At 39.7% G+C, this 11,506-nt stretch overlaps 2 protein-coding genes across 2 annotated transcripts; both read left to right on the forward strand.

The window, feature by feature from the left end:
• Positions 1-266: 266 nt before the first annotated feature.
• Positions 267-2,808, forward strand: LOC307033040 (protocadherin beta-15-like; the record flags this gene model as incomplete). The annotated part of the gene is made up of 1 exon (XM_079671309.1): positions 267-2,808. Exon 1 carries the CDS (start codon positions 391-393, stop codon positions 2,806-2,808), a length of 2,418 nt encoding a protein of 805 aa, XP_079527435.1. The 5' UTR covers positions 267-390.
• Positions 2,809-6,321: 3,513 nt separating this feature from the next.
• LOC307033041 (protocadherin beta-15-like) lies at positions 6,322-9,263 on the forward strand (the record flags this gene model as incomplete). The annotated part of the gene is made up of 2 exons (XM_079671310.1): positions 6,322-8,740; positions 9,208-9,263. 2 exons carry the CDS (start codon positions 6,322-6,324, stop codon positions 9,261-9,263), a joined length of 2,475 nt encoding a protein of 824 aa, XP_079527436.1.
• Between the last annotated feature and the right edge of the window lie 2,243 nt (positions 9,264-11,506).

Genomic DNA, 11,506 nt, shown 5'->3' on the forward strand with positions numbered 1-11,506 from the left:
TGTCTCTTTCTATCTGCATTATATCCATTGAAAAATATTTGTTTTCAACCGATGGTTACACGCCACAGTTCTTCTTATGTATGTAAGTGAATTAACTTCACGTGATTTTAGACTTTTGGAAAACTATTTAAGAACCTAACATTGTGAGGATATAAAGCGTCTCATGGTGTCGCTGTCGGCTTACAGAACATGGACGCACACCACCCCACCCACAACTACTGAACGCAAGTCAGTTGTATTTTTCCAAGACGAGCAGTTAAAACCTCGAAAATATTTGTATGGTCCGCAGTACCCAGAGTTGGATTATAGAGTGTTTTTTGGAGGTACTTTTAATTATAATCTGAAGAATACGCTGGACATTAACACGACGACAACTGGTTTTGTGTCAGGATGGGAGACAAAGGATTTTCAGCGCTGCAGCCAATCTTCTGCTTTGCTTCCTTTATTGTAGCGATGCACCTCGTTAACGGAGACCTGAGTTATTCTATTCCAGAAGAGATCAAACACCAGTCTATTATTGGGAATGTAGCCAAAGATCTCGGTCTTGATCTGAGGACCTTATCTTCCCGAAAGGCCCGTGTTGATTTTGAGGGGACTCGTAAATCGTATTGTAATATTAATCTGAGTACTGGAGATTTGGTCACATCGGAGAGAATGGACCGAGAAAGCCTTTGTGGCAAGAAACCCTCGTGTGTTGTGAAAGTAGATCTGGTGTTAGAAAACCCCCTGGAGCTTCATCGTGTTAGTCTTCATATTCAAGATGTAAATGACAACTCGCCGCAATTTAATGAGATCTTGATCGAAATGGAAATAAGGGAGTCAGCTGAAAAAGGTAATCGCTTCTCTATCGAGAAAGCCCATGACGCAGATATAGGTCAAAATGCTGTTCAGAGGTACAATTTACAAAAAAATGAAAACTTCATTCTCGCTGTTGACAGTAACAAGGTTGAACTTGTGCTAGAGAATAAACTTGATCGTGAAAAGCGAAATGAAATTAATTTGCTCCTCACAGCTTTAGATGGAGGCTCTCCTCAGAGATCAGGTACTGTAGTCATACACGTCACTGTGCTGGATGCTAATGATAACACCCCAGTGTTTAGCCAGGCCGTCTATAAAGCCAGTGTGCCAGAAAACTCTCCTCCAGATACCATAGTGATTAATGTTAGTGCTACTGACGCAGATGAAGGGGTAAATGGAGATGTGACATATAATTTTGGCCACGGATCTGATGATGATATAAATACATTTTCTATCGATCCTAAATCGGGAGAAGTTAAAGTTACTGGAGTGATTGACTTTGAGGAAAGGAGTTCCTTTGAAATCAGCATAAAAGCTAAAGATGGTTTAGGACTAACCTCTTACACCAAAGTTATAATAGATGTTACTGATATGAATGATAAAGTTCCGGTAATATACCTGAAATCCCTGACTAACCCCATACCCGAGAACGTGTCACCTGGTGCAGAGGTGGGCATCATTAACGTGCAGGATAGAGACTCTGAGAATAACGGACAGGTCCGCTGCTCTATTCAGCAAAACGTCCCTTTTAAGTTGGTTCCTTCTATTAAAAACTATTATTCTCTCGTCACCACAGGACAACTGGACCGTGAACTAGTGTCTGATTACAACATTACAATCACTGCCACTGACGAGGGCTATCCCCCTCTGTCCTCCTCTAAAACTGTTCAGTTATCTGTAGCCGACATCAACGACAACCCACCTGTGTTTGAGGAGCAGTCCTACAGGACATATGTGACTGAAAACAACAAACCTGGCTCTACTTTATGTTCCGTTACTGCTCGAGACCCCGACTGGAGACAAAACGGTACCGTGATTTATTCTCTGTTACCCGGTGAGGTGAACGGTGCCCCGGTGTCCTCCTATCTGTCTGTTAACGGAGACACGGGGGTGATGCACGCTGTGAGGACGTTTGATTATGAGCAGTTCAGGAGTTTTAAAGTCCACGTGATGGCCAGAGACAACGGTTCTCCTCCGCTCAGCAGCAACGTGACCGTCAGTGTGTTCATATCGGATGTGAATGACAACTCTCCTCAGATACTGTACCCCGCCCCGGAGGGCAACTCCTTCATGACCGAGCTGGTCCCCAAAGCTGCACACGGAGGCTCTCTGGTGTCCAAAGTGATCGCGGTGGACGCGGACTCCGGACAGAATGCCTGGCTGTCCTATAATATAGTCAAATCCACTGATTCGGGACTTTTCACTATTGGTCTCCACAGCGGAGAGATCAGGACACAGCGGGACATTTCTGAGTCTGACAGCATGAAACAGAACCTTATTGTGTCAGTGAAAGATAACGGACAGCCCTCTCTCTCTGCCACCTGCTCCATTTATTTACTTATCTCTGATAACTTGGCTGAGGTGCCAGAACTGAAGGATATTTCTTACGATGAGAAGAACTCCAAACTGACCTCTTATCTGATCATCGCGCTTGTGTCCGTGTCCACCTTTTTCCTCACCTTCATCATCATCATCCTGGGTGTGAGGTTTTGTCGCAGGAGAAAGCCCAGACTGTTGTTTGATGGAGCAGTCGCCATCCCCAGTGCTTATCTCCCTCCTAATTACGCAGATGTTGACGGCACAGGAACTTTACGCAGCGCTTACAATTATGACGCCTACCTGACAACAGGTTCCAGAACCAGTGACTTTAAGTTTGTGTCATCTTACAATGACAACACACTCCCTGCTGACCAGACTCTGAGGAAAAGCCCTTCAGACTTTGCTGAAGTGTTTGGGGATTGTGATTCTTCTCCTGAGGTAGGAGCCTTCCTACGTATTTGTCATAGTTGATGTTTGTGTTGCTAACTTGTAGAGCAGAGAAGTGTTATGTTATTCAAATTTGTGTGCTTCCTGTAAAATTGTTTTGTGGATTTTGAAATACATTTTAAGATAACAGAAGATTTCCAAAATTATTAATCATGTAAATTACATCAACCCATTATTTGCTGCCTTATTATATAGTTGTTTTTACTGTCAAGTGTATCTGCGTTTATTTAGTTTGGGGGTGATGTTTACTGTCCTTTATTAATTAGAACTGCTGCAGTTCCTACACCTGATTCATTATTGATATATGGATGAGGTTCTATAGTCTAAGAACGAGTTCACATTCACTTATTAGACCTCTCTTAATCACATCACTGCAGTCTGAGAACACTTATTCTTTTGCTGATGACAAAGTTTAACAAACAGTGCTCCGGTCTATTGGTTACTTCCGTCCTTACTGGTTTTGTGACATCTGTCCATGGTGCTGAAGCACTCCTCAAGCATATTCACAACTGAAGATATAAGATGTTTTTTAGAGAGGTGCCAGAGCGAAGAGGCTTCCTGGTTTTCGGCTCCAGGGAGCAGTTGTAGATGTATTTTTCCTTAGAAACACTATCAAATGTGATTAGGCTTATTGAACGATGGTAATATAATGATCTGAATTGTTATTAATAATATTGTTGTTTTATAATATGTTTAAATTATGTAACGATACTGTAGCTTTCAATAGAATCACCTGTATTTATTCGAAAATCTATATTATTATCAACCTTTTCAATTTGGAAGCTATTTTTTGTTTTGTTTTCAACACTACTTTTATATTTTTAGCTAAATACTTAACCGTTATTATAGTTCGGTTCCTTGTTATTTTCCAGACCTTGTTTCTTATTTTCTATAAAATACCTACAATTGTATATTAGTTTTATGACACAGTGTCAGGGTAAGTTGTAGAGTGAGGCATTTAGGCCTTTTTGTAAGGGCTTAATAGGATGCTTTATTTAATGTCTTGATAATATATTAATCAGTCACAGAAGGATTGTTTTTGCTTTACGAATATGTACATTGTTGATACTTTAGGTACACTTTGCTGGAGATAGTTATGTACTTTTACTTGAGTCACATTTAAATTGCTCTCAGATGCAATACAGTTTCTTAACATCGTGGTATTTTAAACTTGTTATTTAAGAAAAAAGATCGAAGTATCTTCCCCTTCACTGTCCATGGCGCTGGACATTACATCTCTGTAAACAAGCCCTCCCATGTTATCTTCTTTTTGACTCTCTCCATGGAACTGAAACTACTTATTTTCTCCTTTAGACATCATTTAAAATGTTCCAATGTTTCATTATAATTATGATAATAATTATAATAATACATATATATATATATATATATATATATATAAATATATATATATATATATATATGTATTAGGGGTGTAACGGTATACTTACCCATACCAAAATTATTCGTTACGGGACCTTCGGTTCGGTACACGTGTGTACCGAAGTGTACAAAAATTGAGAACGTGAACAACTTTTTGGAAGTAATCTCAGGTGCTGCGTCGCAGCATTCAGAGTAATTTGCTCACATTGGGTTCAGCGTCATAGAGCACCCAAGTCATTTAATTGGACGAGAGGCAAACTATGAGAGCTGGTCACAGGGATGCGTTCATATGTAGTCTGTAATTTGAGGAACTGTCGAAATGGTGAACGCAGATAAAGTTGAGCTCGAAAATCCTCCAGCATCATTGAAGTCTCCAGGTTTGGGAACATTTTGCTTTCGCAGTTACGCTCAAGGATGAAGACAAAGACAGGTGGGCCGAACCAAAGCTGTTAGTCGGCATTGTTCAACTAAAATTGGTTACGCGGCTGGCAATACATCAAACTTGCACACTAATTTGAAAAGGCCTCACCCGAACATGAATATCACCGGTACCAAAAGAACACAGACTGAAGTGCAAACCCAACTCCCACTAGCATTTAAGCCTCAACCACTCGCAAAAAGTTCAGACCGAGCCAAAGCTATTACAAACGCCAAATATCCTCATGTTGCCATGTTAGCAAAGCGCTCTGGCTGTATCTGCTACATCTGTCCCTAGCGAGAGGGTGTTCTCCAAAGCAGGAGACATTGTTAGTGCCAGCAGATCTGTCCTTTCGACAAGTACATTTTTCTTTAAAAAAACATGAAAATACAATGACAAGCAAGTCATAATGTCAAACTGGCTGCTTAGGCACGACACTAAAGTTCAAATCCAGATAATTTCAGTTCATCGAAATTCTGCACCTTAATGTTTATTATATTATATGTTGTATTTATTTGAGTGAATACATTATTCACAGTTTAATAATAATAAAAGAAAAAAAATGTTTTGTGATAATTGTTTCTGCTGTAGCCTACCGAAAACATACCGAACCAAACCATGACCTAAAAACCGAGGTACGTACCGAACCGAAATGTTTGTGAACCGTTACACCCATAATATATATATAATGATATTAATGATTACACTAATCATTATTATGCATAATAAGTAATGATTTAATTCGAATCCATAAACCTCAATAATGAATATACTTTATTTGTTACCACATACACCTGATATAAGTGATAGAAAAATTGTTAATTTGTTGGTAATTCACTTCAGAAACCTTCTTTGCTATATTTCATGGAAAGCTCTTGCATCCCGATTGCAATGAATAAATTAAATTCTTTGACAATAAATATATATAAATATGTCATCTGTGGAAGCCGTGGCGCTGTAAAAACCCTCAGATAATTGGAAGGCCTACCTGCCTCTCAGCCTTCCATCTCGTGCACAAACGTATCTCGTGCCTTCATTGGTCATGTGCGCGTTCGTGTGTGTTCGTGTGTGTTGGAGGAGGGCTCTGTAAGGAAGTCTGAAGGAAGGGGCAGCTTTTTTTCCGTTGTGTACTTTCAAATTCTTGCGTACTCGAGCTGGTTTCTCTATTCTTACCTACCCGACCTTTAATTGAATGAGTGGTTTATGTTTAAAAATTGTGTTCAACATTGACATGCTTATTTTTCTTTACTTGTTTTTCTTTATAGGTTTTTGTCTATAATTAAATACACAATGCAATCAATTAATACAACTTTGATATTTAATAAGCATCTTTTTGTATTATGTTAACTTTGAGCATTGTAGCTCCATTACGTTGTGAGGTTTATGTTTTACATATGGCACACAGTTCGTATTAAAGTTAGGGAAGATGATTTGGGTTTAGACCATAGACTGTATATATAAAGGTTTAGACATGGGGAACAATACTCGCACATGCAAAGAGTAAAAAGCGCCTGATGGTGCCGCTGTAGGCCAGCACAAAAGGAGCAGAGACATCTCCACCCACTTTAAATGCATTACCATCGGATGAGATTTCTCAGAACAATTCCTTCATTCCCCGATTAGTTTGCATCGCGTTTGCATTTGAAAAGTGTTGGTTGCTGACTCTGTTTTGGAATTTTAATTTGTTTTTCCATGCTGTAATTTGTACAAACTGGGACGTGCTTTTTTTCCCGAGGATGGGAGACAAAGGATTCTCAGCGCTGCGGCCGATTTTCTGCTTTGCTTCCTTTATTGTAGCGCTGCACTTCGTTAACGGAGACCTGAGTTATTCTATTCAAGAAGAAATGAAACGCCAGGCTGTTGTTGGAAATATAGCCAAAGATCTCGGTCTTGATCTGAGGACCTTATCTTCCCGAAAGGCCCGTGTTGATTCTGAGGGGACTCGTAAGCGGTACTGTGATATTAATCTGAGTACTGGAGATTTGGTCACATCGGAGAGAATGGACCGAGAAAGCCTTTGTGGCAAGAAACCCTCGTGTGTTGTGAAAGTAGATCTGGTGTTAGAAAATCCTCTGGAGCTTCATCGTGTTAGTGTGCATATTCAAGATGTAAACGACAACTCGCCGAAATTCAAAAAACAATTGATTCAAATGGAGATAGGCGAGTCAGCTGATAAGGGTTACCGCTTCTCTATCGAGGAGGCCCATGATGCGGATATAGGTCAAAATGCTGTTCAGAGGTACAGTTTACAAAAAAACGAAAACTTTATTCTTGCTGTTGACAGTAACAAGGTTGAACTCGTACTTGAGAATACACTTGATCGTGAAAAACTACAAGAGATCAACTTGCTCCTCACAGCTTTAGATGGAGGCTCTCCTCAGAGATCAGGTACTGTAGTCATACACGTAACTGTGCTGGATGCTAATGATAACGCCCCAGTGTTTAGCCAGGCCGTCTATAAAGCCAGTGTGCCTGAAAACTCTCCTCCAGAAACCATAGTGATTAAAGTTAGTGCTACTGACGCAGATAAAGGGGTGAATGGAGATGTGACATATGAATTAGGCCATGTGTCTGACGATTATGTAAATGCATTTTCTATTGATTCTAAAACAGGAGAAATCAGAGTAAATGGTGCGATTGACTTTGAAGATATTAGTGCTTTTGAAATGAGCGTGGAAGCTAAGGACAGTTTAGGGTTATCTTCTTACGCTAAAGTTATAATAGATGTTACGGATATGAATGATAATGTCCCTGTAATATACCTGAAATCCCTGACTAACCCCATACCTGAGAGCGTGTCACCTGGTTCAGAGGTGGGCATCATTAACGTGCAGGATAGAGACTCTGAGAATAACCAACATGTCCGTTGCTCCATTCAGCAAAACGTCCCTTTTAAGTTGGTACCTTCTATTAAAAACTATTATTCTCTGGTGACCACAGGACAACTGGACCGTGAACTAGTGTCTGATTACAACATTACAATCACTGCCACTGACCAGGGCTCTCCCCCTCTGTCCTCCTCTAAAACGGTTCAGTTATCTGTAGCAGACATTAACGACAACCCACCTGTGTTTGAGGAGCAGTCATACAGCGCACACGTGACTGAAAACAACAAACCTGGCTCTACTTTATGTTCCGTTACAGCTCGAGACCCCGACTGGAGACAAAACGGTACCGTGATTTATTCTCTGTTACCCGGTCAGGTGAACGGGGCCCCGGTGTCCTCCTATCTGTCTGTTAACGGAGACACTGGGGTGATCCACGCTGTGAGGACGTTTGATTATGAACAGTTCAGGAGTTTTAAAGTCCATGTGATGGCCAGAGACAACGGTTCTCCTCCGCTCAGCAGCAACGTGACTATGAGTGTGTTCATATCGGATGTGAATGACAACTCTCCTCAGATACTGTACCCAGCCCCGGAGGGCAACTCCTTCATGACCGAGCTGGTCCCCAAAGCTGCACACGGAGGCTCTCTGGTGTCCAAAGTGATCGCAGTGGACGCGGACTCCGGACAGAACGCCTGGCTGTCCTATCATATAGTCAAATCCACTGATCCGGGACTTTTCACTATTGGTCTCCACAGCGGAGAGATCAGGACACAGCGGGACATTTCTGAGTCTGACAGCATGAAACAGAACCTTATTGTGTCAGTGAAAGATAACGGACAGCCCTCTCTCTCTGCCACTTGCTCCCTGTATTTACTTATCTCTGATAACTTGGCAGAGGTGCCGGAACTGAAGGACATTTCTTACGATGAGAAGAACTCCAAACTGACATCTTATCTGATCATCGCGCTGGTGTCAGTGTCCACCTTTTTCCTCACCTTCATCATCATCATCCTGGGTGTGAGGTTTTGTCGCAGGAGAAAGCCCAGACTGTTGTTTGATGGAGCAGTCGCCATCCCCAGTGCTTATCTCCCTCCTAATTACGCAGATGTTGACGGAACAGGAACTTTACGCAGCGCTTACAATTATGACGCCTACCTGACAATAGGTTCCAGAACCAGTGACTTTAAGTTTGTGTCATCTTACAATGACAACACACTGCCTGCTGACCAGACTCTGAGGAAAAGCCCTTCAGACTTTGCTGAAGTGTTTGGGGATTGTGATTCTTCTCCTGAGGTAGGAACCTTCCTGTGTCTTTGTCATATTGATGGTTTGTTGCTGACTGTTGAGCAGAGAACTTTTACGTTTTGCAAATGTGCTTCCTTTGAAATTGCTTGTTGATTTTGAATTACATTTTTTGGATAACAGAAGATTTTCCAAAATGATTAATGGTGTAAATTATCCCAGGGCATTGTTGTCAATTCCCTGCACGTATTATTAGTTATCACTATGTTTACTGTCCTTGATTAATTAGAATAGCTGCAGTTCCTACACCTGATTCATCATGGATATATGGATGAGGTTCTATAGTCTAAGAACGAGTTAACATTCACTTATTAGACCTCTCTTAATCACATCACTGCAGTCTGAGAACACTTATTCTTTTGCTGATGACAAAGTTGAACAGTGCTCTGGTCTATTGGTGACTTCCGTCCTTACTGGTCTTGTTGCATTCTTCTATGGTGCTGAAACACTCCTCAAGCATATTCACAACTGAATATATACGATGTTTTTTAGAGAGGCGCCAGAGCGAAGAGGCTTCCTGGTTTTCCGGCTCCAGGGAGCAGTTGTAGATTTATTTTTCCTTAGAAACACTATCAAATGTGATGAGGCTAAATTAAAGATAGTAATTTCATGATTTGAATTGTTATTAATAATATTGTTGTTTCATAATATGTTTAAATTATGTAACGATAGCTTTCCATAGAATCAACTGTATTCATTCAAAAATATATATTATTATCAACTTTTTCAATTTGGAAGCTTTTTTTTGTTTTGTTTTCAACACTACTTTTATTTTTTAGCTAAACGCTTAACCGTTATTATAGTTAGGTTCCTTGTTATTTTTCAGACCTTGTTTCTTATTTTCTATAAAACACCTACAATTGTATATTAGTTTTATGACACAGTGTTATGGTAAGTTGCAGAGTGAGGCATTTAGGCCTTTTTGTAAGGGCTTAATAGGATGCTTTATTTAATGTCTTGATAATATATTAATCAGTCACAGAAGGATTGTTTCTGCTAAACCAATATGTACGTTGTAGATACTTTAGGTACATTTTGCTGGAGATAGTTATGTACTTTTACTTGAGTCACATTTAAATTGCTCTCAGATGCAATACAGTTTCTCAACATCGTGGTATTTTAAACTTGTTATTTAAGAAAAAAGATCGAAGTATTTTCCCCTTCACTGTCCATGGCGCTGGACATTACATCTCTGTAAACAAGCCCTCCCATGTTATCTTCTTTTTGACTCTCTCCATGGAACTGAAACGACTTATTTTCTCCTTTAGACATCATTTCAAAAGTTCCAATGTTTCATTATAATTATGATAATAATTATAATAATACATTCGGTACGGGCCCTTCAGTTCGGTACACGCGTGTACCGAAGTGTACCGAACGAATACAACGTTAAACGTAAACAATTGAGAACGTGAACAACTTCTTGGAAGTAATCTCATTCAGAGTAATTTGCTCACATTGGGTTCAACGCGTCATAGAGCGACCAAGTCATTTAATTGGACGAGAGGCATGAGAGCTGGTCACTGGGATGGGTTCAAATGTAGTCAGTAATTTGAGGAACTGTCGAAATGGTGAACGCAGATAAAGTTGAGCTCGAAAATCCTGCAGCATCATTGAAGTCTCCGGTTTGGGAACATTTTGGTTTCGTAGTTACGTGCAAGGATGACGGACAAAGACGTGGACCGAACCAAAGCTGTTTGTCGGCATTGTTCAACTAAAATTGGTTACGCGGCTGGCAATACATCAAACTTGCACACTCGTTTGAAAAGGCATCACCAGAACGTGAATATCACCGGTACCAAAAGAAAAAAGACTGAAGTGCAAACCCAACTCCCACTAGCATTTAAGCCTCCACCACTCGCAAAAAGTTCAGACCGAGCCAAAGCTATTACAAACGCCAAATATCTTTATGTTGCCATGTTAGAAAAGCGCTATCTGGCTGTATCTGCTACCTCTGCCCCTAGCGAGAGGGTGTTCTCCACAGCAGGAGACATTGTTAGTGCCAGCAGATCTGCCCTTTCGGCAAGCAAGTTCATTTTTCTTTAAAAAAACATGAAAATACATGTCAAACTGGCTGCTTAGGTACAGTACAGTTCAAATACAGATTATTTAAGTTCATCGAAATGCTGCACCTTAATGTTTATTTTATTATATTTTGAATGTATTCGGGTGAATATTCAGTTTAATAATAATCAAAAACCCAAAACTAATAGTTTATGTTTTGTGACTACTAGTACAGTAAAGTTCAAATACAGATTATTTCAGTTCATCGAAATGTTGCATCTTAATGTTTATTTTATTATATTTTGTATTTATTTGAGTGAATACATTATTCACAGTTTAATAATAATAAAAAATAAATATATATATTTGATGTTTTGTGATAATTGTTTCTGCTGTAGCCTACCAAAAACGTACAGAACCGAACCGTGACCTAAAAACCGAGGTAAGTACCGAACCGAGATGCTTGTGAACCGTTACACCCATATATAATGGTATTAATGATTACACTAATCATTATTATGCATAATAAGTAATGATTTAATTCGAATCCATAAACCTCAATAATTAATAGGCTACCTGCAACAAGAACATACTTTATTTGTTACCACATACACGTGATATAAGTGATAGAAAAAGTGCTAATTTGTTAAAGGTAAGGTAGGTAATTCAATTCAGAAACACTTTTTGTTATATTCCATGGAAAGCTCTTGCATCCCGATAGCAATGAATAAATTAAATGCTTTGACAATAAATATATACAAATATTTCATCTGTGGAATCCGTGGCG

The sequence above is a fragment of the Notothenia rossii genome (assembly GCF_949606895.1).
Source record: "Notothenia rossii genome assembly, chromosome: 3".
NCBI lineage: Eukaryota > Metazoa > Chordata > Actinopteri > Perciformes > Nototheniidae > Notothenia > Notothenia rossii.